At 35.7% G+C, this 19444-nt stretch overlaps 1 protein-coding gene across 1 annotated transcript in view; it reads left to right on the top strand.

Moving 5' to 3' along the window:
- The window catches only part of LOC137276653 (coiled-coil domain-containing protein 60-like), a 38101-nt gene that overhangs the window by 17863 nt on the left and 794 nt on the right, over window positions 1–19444 (top strand). The window contains exons 7-18 of the mRNA XM_067808268.1: window positions 1917–2018; window positions 3852–4001; window positions 5132–5236; window positions 5459–5558; window positions 8212–8440; window positions 11525–11654; window positions 11879–11945; window positions 12435–12517; window positions 12631–12771; window positions 13063–13224; window positions 13601–13694; window positions 18297–18338. Of these exons, the coding sequence (XP_067664369.1) occupies window positions 1917–2018; window positions 3852–4001; window positions 5132–5236; window positions 5459–5558; window positions 8212–8440; window positions 11525–11654; window positions 11879–11945; window positions 12435–12517; window positions 12631–12771; window positions 13063–13224; window positions 13601–13694; window positions 18297–18338 (1405 nt within the window). The remainder of the gene's footprint in view (window positions 1–1916; window positions 2019–3851; window positions 4002–5131; window positions 5237–5458; window positions 5559–8211; window positions 8441–11524; window positions 11655–11878; window positions 11946–12434; window positions 12518–12630; window positions 12772–13062; window positions 13225–13600; window positions 13695–18296; window positions 18339–19444) is intronic.

The following is a 19444-nucleotide window of genomic DNA, read 5'->3' as shown; positions in this document are numbered from 1 at the left end:
CCAGTCAAGTTTTAGCAGACATTTTCATTTGGAGTTCCAATAGCTGTCAAGAAAACAGCATCAAAACATGATGAATAAAGGGGATCTTTTCTGTGTTGAAGATTGCTCATGTGCTTTCTGGTATTCTCTGAGTTCCGTAGATTTAGCGTAGACCAACTCTTTCTAGTGCAATCACTATGCTAGCGCTATTCCAATACAGGCAATGCAGATACGAATATTTCTTATCAGAAATACACAAAATGAACATTAAACCAGAATACAAAACTGCTATCACAGGACTCATTTGTAATGAAACTTTTAGACCATACCTTGCTTGTACACATATGTTTATAAATTGGTCAAAATTATAAGATGGATGTAAAACATCTGAAAATACAATTTGGAATGCTGCTAAGGTTATTTAAAGTTGATTACATTTTCTGAAGCATTAGTAAAAGTTGTAAATCAATCAAGTATAATTTACCAAATGGACATCACTATATATCTCTACAGCGAAGAAAACCGGAGACCAGGTGGTGTTCAAAACACAAATACTTAGGAAAAGTTACAATGCCAGCATGCATGTAAACCATGAAAAGAGTCTACAAACGGCCTTCATCTCATCCCATCATGGGTTACAGAAATTTCATCATTGTGCTGTCATACCAATACATTGCATACAAATACAGTAAGAAGCTAAAGGGATGTCTATTTTTTTAAGATATATTGTTGAACTTTGGAACTCGTATTATTTTTAATTTGGGTAATGACAAAGACATTTGATCTTTACTCCCTGATTCACCAAATGCATTTAGAAATGTATATTGTTGTAAAGCAACTTGTGGGTAGATTTTTGTCCATGTATGTCTGCATTGTCATAAAGTATTGTCATATTCACTGCTACAGTTGTTTGTGAGTGTTGTAACTGGTTAGTTTGCTGTATAGAGAGTGTAGTAGAGACTCACACAGAATACCTGCTTCTACACCATGGCTACTTCATTCTGTGTCACATAAGTATAGACTGCCTTTCCAAATAGTATTTCCCCAGTTGAAATTATATATCATCAAATATCCACTTCCTGAACAATATATCATAAGCAGAATCTGTCCATATTGGAATGTTTTCTTGAGGCTTCCCCCACCAAAAGTGTGGTTCCTATTATCCAACTGACCACTGAACTCTTGTACCGACCCTATTATTTTAAGAGGTATGAATAAAATGGGCCTTCAAATACAACTGGTTTTGCCCTTGTACCAACTGACATTGGTCATTCTGATAGAGAAAGTTGACATCATGGCAGCTTGATTGAATAAACATTTATACGTTGATAAATGTCTTATTAGTTTGTACAAATCCTACCTACCCAAAATTTTAGAAAGGTGTCATTGGAATCACAACAATATTCCCTTGACTGAGACTTAACACATCTTTGTGATTGTCCTCATGTGGAAGCCATAGTTTTCAGTAACAACATGTAACATGATGGTGGTTTGAGAAATTATTTGCTTTTGAAGAATTGAAAAATGGTTGTGATAACATATCAGTTCAGGACAAGAACATATCTTGCAGTTGGACAGATTCTACTTGGGTTGAGTCTCAGTGTACAAGCTTCTGGTTCTCCATATCACCCTCCTGTACCATAGACATTGTAATCTTTCATACAATGCCATGGGGAAATAGAACCATGGAATCTCTTTCATTTAATGTCAGTCATCTTTACTTAACATATTCTCCTACTTTGTGAATAATGGATAATTCTCAATGTGAAAATCTTGATTGTGTGATTAAATTTGAGATTAGATAAGGTTTTCATAACTGCAAATGTTCTAATAGTACATGCAGTGGACTTTATTGATTCCATTAGACGGACACTTAATTTCAGATGTGTCTTAGATCAGTTGTATTATTTGTTTAAATGCTGATTATAATGTTGAAGCTATATGGACGAGTTGATGCATGACGATGATGAGGAAGAATTTCATTTGACCTTGACATCTGAACCCAATCCTGACCCCTTGGAAAGGGACGTGTATAGTGGGTTTGTATACATTGAAAGAAAATCAAAATTATAATACATGTCTTACACCAGTCTATGTTAGTAATTGGATGTATCATGATTACTTTATATATCTCCAAATATGTACAGGTTGTATCTGTTACCACACAGAAGAACAAGACAGAATGGAGTTTTCAAGGCATTTTTCATGTGTTTTGTAAACCAGTTTCAACTTAATATTTTATCAGTTGGTTATTTTCAAATAGTATTCCTGTATAAACAAGTAGAACTATGTGCATAAAAAATTGACACAAGTGATTTGATACAAGTTATTATCCATGCGTGGGTACCCATACATTATATGAGATACCTGCCACCCAATAACGCAGCAAGTGACCGTGTGGTTTCTTGAAATAGAAGCAGTCATGACCCTCCAAAAAAGCAGAAACAAGATTAAAATCAAATAATGATTACCATGAAATTGAATATGCAATCCACTTGTAAGCATAATGATTCAGACATCAGATTTGTCACCATCAGTTTCATGTGTCTGTGCCACAGTTAAAAAAGACATGGCGTAAAACGTCAACTTTTACATTTTAGCTTTTACAAGAAAGGGCATACTAGGGGCAACACTCCTCAACCATTCTTGGCCTTATTACAGATGTGTTAAAGCAGGAATATTGTTCATATCAGTGTAAATCTATACACAAAGAACTATCATTGTGTCTGTTTATCAATATGTCTTTGGAAGGAGATTATTCCAAATTAGGCAATGCAATAGGGATGGTTTCTGAGTTGAATAGTATTCCCTTCTGATACTAAACCTAAGCTTGTGGAATAATACAGTAGCGTTGTATATTTAATCTAATATTTCAGCTGATCAAAGTATTATTTAGTATCTATGTCTACTAATACATCTTGATATAGAATCTGCTTACTAATACTCTATGGTTGTGGTGATATTGACCTTCAAACTGCTTTTAACATGAAATGATTCACCTTTCATTCACCTGTGTGAGACCTTTCGTGCTGCCTAACATTCAGTTTTTTTTCATAACAACTGCATTTTAATGTTATATTGAACAATGTTTTTATCACATGGAGAGATTGTGAATATTATTGTTCTTTTACGACCATTTTTCATGATTGCTAATTTAATGTATGGGTTAATTTTGCCATATCATCAGTCACAGTTACAAGATACATTAGCTTAGAAAGCACATAAATTGTCATGTTGACATGCCTAATAGAAAGCTCTCAGGTCTTTTGCTCAGGTTAAGTTAAAATGTTTTTGGCTTTTTTGTGACCACAAGTTCTTAAAATTGAAATGTGTTTGCCTCGAATAGGTTTCAACTAATATGAAGATGTTTTCGTAATCTGATACAACATGTTTGTGAGAAATGATCTAATAAGAAACTCTGAAATGTTTTTCTTCAGTTATGTGTTTTTCTATTTATGAATATTTCAAGCATTGCCATAGGTCTACTTCCTTTCAAACCATGGGTTTATGGAGGGTAGAGTTTTGTTTGTGATACAGTACTAGTAACTGTATTGTTATGGAGTATTTAGTTATTGCTCAAGGAATAATGGAAGCACAGACATACTGTTTTGCTTATAACATTCCGGTGCTTGATTCAGCTATACTGTTTATTTAGGGGTCATTTTTTAAGTATATCTGGAAGGCGCTACCCTGACTTTTTGAATGTAATAAACCATATCAAATGTTTACAGAATACAGTATTCTGTATATTTTTAAAAGTTTTTAAGACATGACCCATGTACTGTCCTAGTAATATGAACATGTTAGGTTTAGGATTTAGGTGCTGAATGGGTTGAATGATGTATAAAACTTGTCTAACCTTTCACAACTAGGATGGGCTACACGAATCTGGATTCCAAACCATCAAGTGCCAAGACAGTGCCAAGTGCTCGGAAGAAGAAGAATGTACTACCCCGCCCTTACACTCCCCAGCACACAAACTTGGCTGTCGTGTCAGATGACCGAACACCAGACATGTCAAGGTCAGTCTGGCTCTAATAAACACCACTGTTTTAAATGCCAGTCAGGACAAGACAGCGAGGAGAAACTTGGAGATAAAAATGATGATGTAATTGAGAAATCATGAGAATTTGTTAGAATAAACCTTTCTTATGTTATAGTCTGTTTTCAGTGAAAATGTACCAATGAATTTCACTTTAAACAAAAAAGTAAATCAAAATGAAATTAAGATTGCAAATCACCATAATTTACCTTGCCAACTGAACATTTAAATTTGAAAATTTTATTCATTATAGGAAAAAAGTTGTTTACAAGTGATAATAGATGCAAATGGCTGTTATTGCGTTATGTAACACAAGGGGGTAAGCACAGTAGTTGGAACAGTGAAACAAATGCACATGATGTACGTGGTGAGCATTAACTTAGACCAACCCTACTTGTTCTTGGTGTTTCATGCAGTGTGCATACCCCTTGTAATACAAACCAGTATAAGTGATTAAAATCAATGATTATTTGTTAAACAACTTTAATCCTAAGTTGAATAAATTTTGAGATTTACACATTCAGTTGGCAAGATAAAGTCATGAGGATGTGCAATCTTAATTTCAATTTATTCAATTTAAGTTTTGGTTTAAAGTGATATTTATCACTGCAAACAGACTATAATAAAACTTGTTGGAATACATGTTGATACATGTTCGGAATGGCCCCAGATTTTCCATATCAGAAACAATGGCAACAACATTAGCATGAAGTTCTATTAATGGTTAACTCAGTTATATCTTTTGTTTTATTACAAGACTGATAGAGCTACTCATTAAAATAGTGTCCATGAAACTAACTGACCAAGTAATATATTACTAAATAAAAGCAAGAATTATTATGTAGTCAAGTGAGCCTTCCTTCTGGTGCATGTTTAGATAAGTTTTGAAGAATGAGATGTACAAATAATTCATCAAAAATATATGCTGTTGCTCACTTTCTTTGCACTTACTGTCAAATGGTTATCATATGTGATTTGTTTACTCATCTTAAAAAAGAAAACCAACTGTGTCATTCCTTTTCTGACCATTTCTGTCTTTGAAATGAATCACCCAGCTGTTTTACTGGGGACACTTAGAATGTGGGTTATGTGATGTTTCATTCATTTCAGACAAGCCTTGTTTCGTCAGCTGTGTGTGTTGAACTGGATTCTAGAAGCCATGAACATAGAACAAGGCTATGACATGTGCCCCATCACCAAATCCTGGAGCTTCCTGTAAGTATAGGAGAACAATTCCATGATGTGTACCCATCACCCCCATCATCCCATCACTCATATTAATCCCACCGTAGTCATTACCATGAGCATCACATACCACTGGGCTTCTGGGCAAGTGAAGAGCAGAGATCTGCTTCTGTTCAAGGTTTTGTTTGTTTTGTATTCCACCATGATAACTGGTAAAGAACAACACTGTTTAATGTTTCCTCTACTTTCCAGTGAGATTGGCGGCTCCAAGATGAATATGAAGAGAAAGCAACGAGAAAAACAAACAGAAAATAAATGGGAGCAGTTTGTCACCAACACTTCAACTGGAAAGGTGAATACATCTTTTTGTGTTGTTTCTGTCTCATCAAAGTGCATAAAATTGAGGCCAAACGCGAGGATGTTAGAATATTGTGTTTGATTAGGGTGTGTCATATGCCCAAATATACTTATAGGGTAGACAATAATTCAGTTCCGTATAAGCAGAGAGTTCCTTTAGGGTAGACAATAATTCAGTTCCTGTGTAAGCAGAGAGATCCTTTAGGGTAGACAATAATTCTGTTCCTGTGTAAGCAGAGAGATCCTTTAGGGTAGACAATAATTCAGTTAATGTATTTGCAAGGAGATTCTTTATGGTAGATGTTAATATAGTTCCTGTATGGGTACAAATATCCTTTAGGGCAGATGTTGCACTGGTTCCTGTAAAGGCATAAATCCTTTAGGATAGACATTACACTAGTTCTGTAAACTGTCAACTGTTTGCAACTCATGTCATATTTTGGATTTCACTTTCTTAGTAAAATACAAATTCTAGTACCGCACCCTCAGTCAGGCACCTAAACACCAGCACACTAAGTCAGTCTGAGGGTGCGGGTTCAAATCCCGGATGGGACTCAACACAAAAAGCACTAGAATTTGTACTCAACTAAGAAGGTGAAATCCCAAATATGACATATGTTGCATCTGACCACTTTCTAAATGGCACTGTGTAATCATGTCAACTGTTTGGGCATTGAATGTTTGGGCTGAGGCTTGCTAAATTAAAGTTCAAGTTATAATCCAGTATTTTGATTCATTCCTTTCAATGAAGTTTCCCCTAGTAAGTGTTGTACACATGCATCAGCCCTACAATACAGCCGTGCATAGATGTACTACAGGCCACAGCCTAGTTACAGTGGAATACTTGTAATCCAGCCTTTTAGAAATGCACTGCATGTATTTCCTTGTATCAATGCACTACATGCATTATGACCCTGTATTGATGCACTGCATGCATTATGACCTTGTAGCAATGCAGTACATGCATGTTACGTGCTGATTGTTTAGTTAGTTAGTTCTTTATTGCCGTACTCATCAACATTCCAGCCATATGGCAGCGGTTTGGACCAGACAATCCTGATCAGTAGCATGATATGTTACATACATCATGGCCATGTGGCACCGCACCAGATGCCTACATGAAAGTCTTGCATATATTCTTTTAATTTCTGACTTATAGCTGACTACAGACAAGACACCTTCTCGATTTTTTTGACTTTTTCAATTATCAAAGATTTTCTTGCCCTTTCTTTTATTATTATATGTAAACTGGCTTATGTGCTATGTCAGCATGTTTTTGTGTTTGGCAGTTGCCATGATTACCTGAGTATTATTTTATGTTTCTTCAAGAATTGTCCATGTTGTATTTAGGATTATGTTTGTTTATACAAATACACTTTGTAAGTGCTATTCCCCATGCTTACTTTGCCTAAGACAAATCCATGGATGAAAGCTATGGGTTTCTTCTCTGCCACCAAGCTTTTGGTAAGCTGCCACCCAAGGAGGGGACAGACACTTGAGTTCAAACAGGGATGGAACATGTTGTTTGGTCTTTGGTTGAATTTTTAATTTGATTTTAAGTTTTCTATTCATCCTTCATTTGGTCCTTTGTCATTCATCCATCACATTGTCCAAATGACATGCTCTTATGCAGTAAACTGTGTAATGTTTGAACTCTAGTGCCTATGCTTGATGCCTGCTTGAGAATTCTTCTTGACTTAAATTTTCACTTGCACCAAACAAAGAAGATATTTTATGTTTGTTTTCACTTTACAAATAGACACTTTTGTAATAAAAACAACAAAGATAATTTATGCTTCTTTTCACCATTCAAATAAATATCTTATAATTGCATTTTTAGCCAACCATCAGTCTTCAAAATTCTTTGTTTTAAAAATCACAATTACTACTTAGTGCCTTCCTTGTTTGGTGTTTGGCATGCACGTTGCATATGGGATGTTTGTGATACTGTGGTAACCTGTCACACGGCTGTCAGACATGCATGTGTTGTGTCAGTTGCCATAACAAGGCTTATGGTGTGGTTGATGTTTTCATCCAGAACAACTATTGTTGTAGTGACTTCTTGTAACGTTTTCAGGTTCTACTCACAGTGTGAGTTCATGTGTCTGCTGCTACTAATTCCAATTCACCAAAGCGGCAGTGCCACTTTGTGCCATGTTATCATATTCCTAGCTGATTGACACGTAATGATACATGTGTAAACAGATATAGCATGATATATTACATTCTGTACACATGTACAAGCCCCGGTTCCTTGGACCACACCTGTGTTGTTTCTGCCAGTGTGGTAAACATTTTAGAGCTCGAATTTGATGATCCTGACTCATTGAACTTATGTGCTGTGAAATGACTAAAATTCTGTTCAAAAAGTCTTTAAAGAAAACTTTGATTAAACCCATTTGGACTTTTTAAGTGTGAAGTTCAGAATCTTTGAAGTCGTTTGCATTATTATTGGTTGGTTATAATTATTTTTTATCATATTTGGGGTTTTTCCTTGCCAGATGTCATTCAGAGTTTGTCCAACATTGGCTGACATTGGACCAATGTTTGGGCCACTGTCTGAATGCTATGTGGGTTGATCTTTTTTCTTCTGATTAATATATCCTCGGGCTGATTCTTAAGGGACACATGTAAATTTTCCAACACAGGCCAACAAACGAATCAGTACTCAGAAGAGCCGGGCATCATTACAGCGTCGTAGCACCCACCTGTACCCCCGAACTGCATCCACATCCATGTCAGCCAGCCCAAGCAGCAGCTCCTCACAGCTCAACATGAGCTCCGGACAGCTCACGCACCATGGCCTGCAAGAAAATGTGATTGTTGAGGAGACTGCAGAAACAATTCCTGAAGAGCAGGATGTGACCTATAACAAAAGTAAGTGCTAGACTCATGTCTGGTACAATAGACACAGATTCATTTCATAACATTTGTGAAACAGCCAATCCACAATATATAACATATATAGTCTCTGTCCCCAAATATGACATTTATGTCATCAGTATTTCACCTACATGATGACTTTAGCCAGATGTGCATAATGCTACATACATGTATACAACTCTTGTCAAGGAAACGTTTTTCAGCAGATCACTGGAGACAAAGACATCTTTCTAAAAACATTCTGTTCATAATGTGCAAAATAGCACCTTTTCTATGCACCCCTATGTCTTTCCACAAACGGTTTGTACAAAGGTGATTGTCTGTGTGGGTGCTGCTGTACAAAACAACCTTAACAACACTACCTTAGTCAGTGTTAAGGTTTGGGAGTTACGGTCATCTTTGCACTAAGATCACTTTGGACAATGGCACTACCTTAGTCAGTTTTAAGGGTTGGGAGTTACGGTCATCTTTGTACTAAGATCGCTTTGAACAATGGCACTACCTTAGTCTATAGTATAAGATGTACATGATTATTTTGTGACATTGCCAGTTTCCCTTAAGAAACATGCAAAACGATATACAGACACTTGTACTTTCAGGTGTACCCTTATTTGTCTCCTTCAGTATATGCTGGCATGCTTGCACATACTGTCCATTTGTTGAAAGTGTCAAGAGGCACTCTGTTACTACAATTGATTGTGTATCTTATATATTTTAGACTCAATGAATGAGCTCAGTTGTATCATGTGAGCATAGCTGGATGCAAAATGGCTGTTTTTACAACTGTACACCTGGAACTTAAGCACCCCCTGATATATTTCATGATAGTAGAGCAACTGTTAACCATCATTAACTTTCTTGGATGCTGCATGAGATTGAGAGAACCCCCTCTCCAGAATTTTGCACAGCTGGAAGCTGCTTTGCATGTAGAATGGCGGCAATTGCCACTTGATCTTATCAGTAGGTTTAATAATAGCATGAGGAGGAGGATCTAAGCTGTCAATTCCAAGCACATGGGGGACACACCCGATACTGATGCCAGACACAGCAGATGTTAAAATTTGACATTTCTTGTAATGATAAGTCAGCCATTGACAATGCTACGACCACACTTGTTCAGTGACAATTTTCATCAAAAATCAATAGGGACCAAGTCACATTGGTTATGCAATTAAAACAATATGAATTGGAATCATTTTCTTGTTTTTCATTTGCCAATAGATTGTATGTTTCACAATTGCTAAGGTTCCACTATCTTTGGAATAGTGAGATAGTTTCAGTAAGTTTTGTTTCTCATCATCCCGAAAATTAGGGGGGTGCTTAATTATTTTCCAAGTGTATAGTTTGGATCTAATCTGTGTAAGATAGACAGATTATAATGCCTGTAAAGGCATTATAATTAGATCGCATAACTTAAATACTCTACTGGTTCATGGTAATGATGTAGGTGTACAAATAGTGATGGGATTAAATGTATTCTTTCAGAGAAAACGTCAGGTAATGTAGCTGTGAAGCACCATGCATACAGCGACTTGCATAGTCAGTGTAATTGTGTGTGTATACTTTGCAGTAGACTGTATAACCTGAGATGTTATTTTGTATGTGTGTGTATGTATACTACAGTAGACCGTAACTTTAGGTGTTATTTTATACGTGTATGTATGTCTACTATAGTAGACTGTATAACTCGAGATGTTATTTTATATGTGTGCGTATGTGTACTACAGGCTAGACTGTATGAGTCAAGGTGTAATGGTATGCAGTGCATGTGTGTACATATATACTAACATAGACTGTACAACAGGAGGAGTTAGATATGCATTTATAACTGACTGATGTTGAAGGTCAAGGTTGACCATGCATCCAAATTCGTATATGATAAACACCAAACTACTTAGTATCTCAGAAAAGACTTCGTGCACTCTGAACTTTCACTGACATTTTTGAAAGGTCAAGGTCATCAAATGTGACCAGACAGTGATCCAAGGTGTACATTAAGTGTTCATTAAGAACAATGCTCATAAAGGCATGGAACTCAATATTGGTTTGTAAACTGGTTGCCACCAGCAAAACAAGGACTGTGATATGATAGCCATTGTAGGAGATACAGAGCATATTTCAATGGATGCCATGTTGTGAGTGAGTGAGTGTTTGAGTGTAGATTTGTGCTTTTAGCAATATTCCAGGAATATCAGGACAGAAATAGTACCCATGTGGAAAATCGAAACAGGGTCTTAAGCAACGGCAGGTGAATGCTTAAACCACTAGACTGCCCTACTGCTGAAGGAGGCCTTGGATGATTGTATGGAGCTTTAGAATGGTTAACTGATGGCTTAACAGACTCTAACAATGTGTGCTTGTACTAATGCATGTTGTTGATATTGACAAATGTCCTGTTAAATATGGAACGAAAATGTTCTTTATTATGCATATAATGTCAATATTGATGTTTACATATGTTAACAAATTAATATATTGCTTATACTAAGATACTTTACATTATTGCAAGTTTCAGCTGATAGTTATACCATGAGAGATGTTTGATCTAGTCGTGCTCGTAACAGTTTTTACTAGTTGAAAGCAAGAGACATGCTAACATATTCTTTAGCCTCTGTTCAGTTCATATTAATCTTTTTATGAGATAAATGTACATGTTCATTTATGTCTGAAGACTCTGTGTTAATGCTGTCAGATTTACTGTCAGATTAAATGTCATAAAATATTCATATGAAAAGTATGTATATATTTTTTATATGAAATCATTGTTTAAGTGAAACAATTGTGCTCTAAATTACTATTTGTTGTTTAATGACTTTTATAAAGGAGGAAAGACAGTGGTGTGCTATCGTGATAACTAAAATCCCTGCAAGCTGTCTACAGGAAGATATTATTTTAGTTATTGTGTGACACATCTAATAAGCCAACATGCCAAAGAAAACGCGTATTCCTAAACATTATCTGATACCCATGATAATATACACAAAACAATTAAAGATGAAATTAAAGTAGTTGGTTTAATAATGAGAATATCGAGTGGTGCACAGATTTTTAAAGTCACGTTATACATCCATGCTGCAGGTATATTCAAGTTTTTGGATGAATACTATGAGAGTCTGAAGCGTGAGTCTCAGCAGGAGGAGGAGAGGAAAGAGGCGATGCTTGGACGGACAGACGTCCGGACATCCCTCTCTGACCGTGGCAAAGACAGGTCAGCTGTTGGGAGGAATGGCTTCCCCAAGTACAAGTGGTCTTTGCATAATGTAATATCTGTGAACAGACAATGTTTGCCAGCAAATGAACAGTTTTACTAAAAGAGGAAGAAAACAGAAAAATGACTAAGCTTACATACTTGTTTCTAAAACTGTTTTACTTTTCACAGATATGAATATTATTTCATGAGTTTGTATTAGTGAAATATACTTCTTACTTCAGGAAATCTGAACAGGATGGGAGGACATCACGAAAATCAATATTGAAATCTCCAGAGCGACCAGGAACAGTACGTATCAACATTAATTGAAAATTAGAGCTTCTTAGCAAATTTGAGGTATTTGTAGATGTTTTCACCATAAATTTGAACCTTAGATCCCTCGAAAATCAAGAACTCATTGTTCCAGAGTGAGTCCTGTGGGTTTGGATTTGTGACCAAAAATCTCACCAAAATCAGTCAACCTGTACTTGAGCTGTAGAATCACGCACCTAGAAACATGAAACTTTAGACCACAGTCTCACTCACATCTTAATTACTACCCAAATACTTGAGCATTATGATCAGAATTTGTTATGTTTATTTTCATGGTATTTTCCTTTTCTGTCAGCTGTTATTATTACAGCGTGTAATGAAATAAGTCCATGCTTCCAACAGGCTCTTAATCTCCCAACTGGCTTATGTCCTTAATTGTAATTATCTGATTTCTGAGCATCAGTCTTTGCTCTTTAGAGGTATTCTTGGAAGTTTTGGTTTTGATAAATCTCCTTGGACTTGCAGGATCATGATACAATGGATGGCAGTCCAGATAAGAAAGCTTCCCGTGAGCTAAGAGCAGATGTTCATTTTATACGACCAAAGAGGTAAGCTGGCATTATTATAAGATTTCACACACAGGCCTGTAAACTGGAGCCAGTGTGTACTTTATGTAGGACTCTTGTCAGAACAATTCAGGGGTTTGTGGCTTCCCTTCCAGTTCACCACAACTCCTGGAATACATGGCATCACTACCTAGCAACCGTCATGCTGGCATGACGACTGAAAGCAGACAGAAGTTTTCAGAGATTCTTGAGGACAAAGCTTTAACACTTCACGACATTCTGGAACAGATGGACAGGTAAGGAGTTCACCTTTCCCTTCCATCCCTCCTTCATTATCATTTTGGTTGACTGTAATCATTTTAATATATTCTCCAAGTTTCAAAAGTTTGAAAAGCTTTGAAATTATCATTTTAGTGTTTAACCTGTTGACCATACATGAATCTTAATCGTCAGTACCTCAAGGCTGAATGCCCTTTGGGATCTCACAGCAGAAGAGGTCATGCTTCATGCAAGAGGCTCTGATTAAGGCAAACTTTACAGTACCAGTGCTTATGAAACATTATGGACTGGATATCATTGTGTTTTAGGGAAAGAATGGTGAAATGCAGCAGCAAGCTGGTGGGGTTGAAAGCTGAAGGTCACAGTTTCCACCGCACGTTACGAGACATGCGTGAATCCACAGACCGAATCCTCCATCGACCGGCGGAACAACAAAAGAAGGACAAGGATAAAGCAACCAAAAAAAATTGGTAGAAAACATTACAACTATACCTTTAAAATTTATCTGCCAGTGTTTTATATAGGCATGTGGTTCACTGATTATCTATTTTTGGGTTTACATGAAACTAGGTCCTCAGAAATGGACACTAAACCCTCAAGAACTGAAATGTTGATTTTGGTTGATGGAATGTTAACCATTTTCATTCGCAACTACTGATTGATAATAATGAACTGACATATTTACTGTTCTTTTCTGTATTCACCAACTTGACCATCATAACTTACCACTGCAAAGAAGGATCAGTGTGTTGTGTGTGTCAAAAGTTTACAGTACACCGTGACAGTACACCAAATGACATTTTTGAAAGGCTGTGATACTTTACAACAAACCTGACTGTTTTTTAGGTTCACAGTACTTCGTGACAGTATACCTGAGGAGGTCCGTGAAGGACTGTGGTATTATAAAACAATCTTGGCTAAACTGGAGAGGTTTGGAATGGTATGTACACTGTCCATCTACTACCTACATCTTCTCTTGATAAGATTACCACTGCCAGATAAATATTAATACAATGGTAATATGAATATATATATCATTCCCAAGATAGTCCTTGCTTACACATTTCCCCAAATTGCATGAATCCAGACTTTCTTCTTCATCCATCCTGTGTGATTTCTTGAAAACTTCAGATCCTGTTTTTGAAGCATGATACTAAAAGTTGATTGAGTGATCCCATATATATATATAAGGGATCACTCATAAATTATGGCTGGGTGGGGCATGAATTATGAATGATCCCTTACTTTCCAACCTCTAAACAAACCTCAGAGGTGACAAATTAAGGGTGTCTGTGCAAGATTTGGTAAAGATTGTTTTTTTTGGTGGTGATTTAATTTTAACTGTATTATTATTCATATGATTTATGATATGTTGTTTGGTGTACACAACATGAGAAATGATCTTACAATCTTTGTTCAGCTTTTTCTTATTTCTATATCAAGCTTTGCTCTGGTTTTTAATCTCTAATTGAAATGATAACAAGAGAATATTTTCTCAAAGGTAATAACTATATAAAAATTGAAGAGTACAAGTCCTGTTTCTGATGTTTGATGTATCTTCAGTGTCATTATTGAGAGATCAAGTGAATGATAAAGAGTTGAGAGTATGCAGCAAACATTACTTCCAGAAGTACAGTTCAATTCATCTAAAATGATATATTTTACATTCACTGTTAGTGTTGACTTGTCTTGTATTATATAAGCATAGGATAAACCACTACTTATATTCAGGCAACTTCTTGGAGTGGCATTTGAAAGTTGGTATGATAATCAATGAGATTAGTTCTATGGAAATACACATCGTTATCACAATATATGCAGGATTTCGTTGTAGATGCTACTGGCAATCCCTGTATTTAATCCCTGTGCTTAAATATGGAAAGTCACTGTTCTAGTGATGAAATACTTCAACCATATCTAACCCGAGGGATTAAAATCGAAAATGCACAATCTTTTGATAAAAACAAAAAGAATCAAGATCTTTAAAACGATTTCATCAGGAAATTGGTCTATAACTTCAAAGTTGATAATTATGCAAAATGTTTACTCGAGTAAGTAAATGTGAATGTGAATGATATAGTTGACTATTTAATTAATGCAAAATGAAAACTACTTTGAGAGGACTGACTGACATCTAAAACAATGGCTAGTTTCTACACAGTGTTTTGAGGGTCAAAGTCTCTGCATTTGGAAATCCTGTATTTTATGTGGGCTTGAATATGGGAATTCCTGGTAGCACTGTTAACAAGGATGTGATGTATTCATCTGCATGATCATTGTTTGCATCTACACAGAAACTTGCATCAGCATCTACAGTTCTTCACTTGTTTAATGACAGTGGTAGCATGTACCCGGCAGCGTCTCATATATTGGATGAAAGAAGTTGTATTTCCATAGAACTGTCCCACTGTTCATTCAGGCATGTGCTTGTTGCATCACCTTCAAGATCCAATTTTGCAGTTTTCTGTTTTCTGAAAAAAATGACCAGTTGCCATATACAACCTTTTCCTCAACTACCAAAGCAATGTCAGTGTACTCAAGCCTGATGAATGCATGTTTGAGTATGTTTGACACCCTGCATACCCAGGTGACCTTTCAGTAATGACACTGAGTGTATGTTCATTAAGTATAGCTTTCTTTGATAGTAACCTGAAAGTATTTTATTTTGATTAGGTGCAATTGGATTTGGATTCAGTACGTCAGAAGTCAAAGTTTATGTTTTTTATTTAATCTTTTGGGATAACCTCTAACCTTTTTCAAACACTGGTTCTATAAACCCTCTCTGTTGGTTTTGGTACCTTTATACCATTTTTCATCTTTTGCCTTTATCAAATCTTATTTGTTATTGCTTGTGGCCAAAATTATTGTCACACTTTGAAGCACACCGCTTGGAAATGTATTAGATCTTTGTTCAGTTGAACTTTTGTGTTTTATTTTGTATTATTTCCAGCTTGTTATATATCTAACATTTCATGCACTGTAGTTTTGTATTATATCATGTAATTGGGGGCGATGGTTGGTGGGGTAGTCTAGTGGCTAAAGCGTTCGCTCATCATGCCGAAGACCCATGTTCAATTCCCCACACGTGTGCAATATGTGCGGCCTATTTCTTTGTGTTGATTACCATGGTATTGCTGGAATATTTCCAAAGGTGGCATAAAACAATACTCACTCCATCCGACCATGCTGAAAGTCTCAGTGTACAGTGACAATCAGTTCCCACACAGTAGGATATGTTGTCAAAATATATATTGTTTGGTTATGCGGTAATGCTTGGATGCTTTTTATTTACAAATAACATTTGATTTCTTAATATTGTTAATTTTCACCATTTCCACTTTCAAACATTTTTTTAATTCTTTTACTAGATTTCAGAAATGAATTTACATGTATGTATCTACTAATATATTAAGCAGTTTGAAATAGCTTTGTGCATTCTGTATGCTCCTAATCTGTGCCACATAGTGCTTATGTATATGTAGTCCCTAATATGATAGTCACTAAATGGCATTGTATGAATGATGCCATACAAGGCTGCAGTCTTACTAGTCATTCATCTTATTAGGATACGTCAGTATTCAGGGTTATATTTTCTGGCCGTAAGAGAGTTGACAGTTATGTTTAGGTGGGCGGACAAAAAGTAGAAGGGTTTTGATTTTTGCCAAAATATTGTTGAACAGCCGTGATATTTTTTATTTTGTTTTTCTTTTGATTGTGTAAGTCACTTTTTGCCAAAATATTGGCACTATGTACCTCCTCAGTGCTGTATGTAGTGCACAAATTGCTGCGTGATGTACACAGTATACAAAGTTAAAGCCCATCTTGTGTTGCCCGTAATGTTTTTAATGCTAAGCTACACTTCAGACTGTTCTTCTCTTGGAGTGTTGAACGTTGAGTCATGTTCTACCAGTCAGTAAAACACGAAACATCCTTCAATTACCACTTCTAGAAGAATCTATACATGAAGACCTAGAGAGCTGTGTGTGCTCTAGACATGTACATGTATGCTTTGGTCAACTGTGTAACAGATGACCTTCCTGGGTCTGCCATTGTCCATCATCATTTAAACAAAGACTGAAGACATAGGAAAAAGTCTCTTCTGTGGTATTTGGCAGTTTGTAAGCATTATCATTAATTTCAATTCAATTGTTTAAAGTATGGAAGTTCTTTAGCCCATGTGCAAGTGAGTTTAGATAGCCATACAGTTATATTATCAGGTATTGTAATGTACAGGGTATAAATAGCACCAACGTAACATTATATTATTAGGAATGGATAAACATACTTGTAGTTTTAAAGTGTAATTGGTCCTTAACATAAGTTATTATTAGATATACATGAAATACCAACAGGGCCCCATTTCACAAAGCTCTCATACACCTAAGATATCATAACTTTTTCGTAGCATTTGTACACCCTATGTTGCAGTACAGGTGGTATAAAGGCTTACGAGGACTTTGTGAAATGGAGCCTAGATTGGTAAACCCTCAAGCTACAAAGCATTTTGATTCAGTACACAATATTATTTACATGAGACATATTTGAAATAAGCCGTATTTTGTTATACTGCATAGTAAGAACTGAAGTGGTGAAACTGTAACTGTATTTCAGGAGCACGGGATTGATATCTTAGTAAATATGTCATGAGCAGTATCCATAGAGACAGTGTGATGTTTTGTCTGCTTCTGACATTTTACCATTACTAAATTGTCTAGTTCAGTTCTTAAAGGGTCAGCAGAAAAAAAATAGTCCTCTGAAAATTCAAATACAATCATTTTTCAAAAGTTGACAAAAATTCTTTGCACTTAAGGTTGGATACAAAATATCAAAATGTCAAGAAATTTCTATATTTAGTATCATTTTGTAGAAAAATGTGTCCCGAATCTAATTATGTAATAGAAATAGCAAGTGGCGTTTCCTCATGGCACCATCTGTGAAAGGTAATATGTCAATAAAAGGTCTATTAAAGATAAATTGTTTACTTTTATTATTCAATATATATTGTTTTACAAAGATATTTCAGTATTGATATAAAATAATGCAGGAAAATCAATTTTTAAAACAGTATGTAGGATTTGACATATTAATTACCTTGTAAAAATCTTTTTTTTAATAAAAAAACCAAACATATTGATTCATCAATAAAAGAAAAGATTTTATATAGTAAATTCTAACAAACTAACAAAGGTTATGAGAGGGTATTAACATTGTCCCCAATTAAGACAGCATACCCAAATTAAATTCTTGCCCAGGTTTAACTAAGGATAACTGTTTGTGTGGCCCAAAATTTCATGAGGTATTATTAGAACCAAGATAAAGGGAAATAACTGCATAACACAAAAACTAAGATATGCTCTCTTACTGTCACATCCTGTTGTCTGTGGTATGTGCACAAACAAAAGTATCCAGCCTGTTTAAAGAGGAATTATAAAAGGTGAGCTGCAGTCCCTCCAATGAGGGATCAGTGCTTGTAGGGATTTCCATATTAAAGCTCTGTAGCATAGAGTGAGTGTGTGATACTATATGCTTTGTGTGAATGCAGCCTAGACTTAGGAGGAAGTCAACCAGAGCCCAGATCCAGCAGGTAACATATCTCCCAGACATCAGGAACTAACAGGACCCACACCGTCATGTCATGGTGTTCGTCAGTGAAAACACTAACAGATATTTGTTTTATTCATTCAGTTCACCAAATGCTGAAATCCCTTTGTATGTTTGAGGTGGATAGGGTCCAGTGATAATTTGCATGACACAGTCGTTATATTGTATCAATGAACTTAACTGTTTTGTCAGATGAACTTGACAAGCTACCTAATAAATCTATGATAGTTTTAATGTTATAAGTGTGTCTCTGTTCTACAAGATTGGATAGTTTGGATAGAATTTATTATTGGCTAGGGAGTATATTTAGAATTATATGTTTCTACATTTCGTCTATTCTGTCAAGTTCATCTGACACAAAATAATACAGAAATTCATCAGTGCAATATGACAGTTATCAACCCGTCCATCAGCACCAGCTCATATTTGCCATTTCACACTTTAATACCTACCACGGAACTGCAAAAAAACATGTTCATAAGTAGTGAGCATTGGGTACAGTCTTGATCTGAATATTCAATACTCCAGTCAAACTGACAAGTGACAATATGTAAAGTGTTTAATCAAGTTCAGCATCTCTATATTATGTTTAGAATCATTTACCTCCCACATTCAACAAAAACAATACATGTAGTAAAACCAACATGTTGTGTAGTACATGCCATAGAGTTTTTTGTACTGATTTGCTAGACACATATTTATGGTACATAAAAAGGTGAAAGGCCCATTCAATGACAGTATCTAAAGATGTTAGTTTGAAGAAGTTGACATGATTGTCAAGCATGTGTTTTATTACTTTAGATGTGAATTTTGATATATGGTCTTCATTGCAATGCAGATATAGTTTTTAGGTGCACTTGTGGCTTTTTGGTTTTGATGCACTAACAACCTGTTTCACTGACAATTAGTTTCGTCATAGTCTTCTGAAGCACCATGTGAGACACATTTCATTTGCACTTTTCATTTTCGTTATATCCCTAATTACAGTTAAACATTGTACATTGATAGATGTAAGAAAAACTAAGTACCAAATGCTATTATGTTCTTTAGTAATTAAGTATTTAAATGCACAATATCGTTGCCATAAGT

Source organism: Haliotis asinina, chromosome 3 (assembly GCF_037392515.1).
Source record: "Haliotis asinina isolate JCU_RB_2024 chromosome 3, JCU_Hal_asi_v2, whole genome shotgun sequence".
NCBI classification, from domain to species: Eukaryota; Metazoa; Mollusca; class Gastropoda; order Lepetellida; family Haliotidae; genus Haliotis; species Haliotis asinina.
This window is presented reverse-complemented; position numbering and strand designations above follow the sequence as displayed.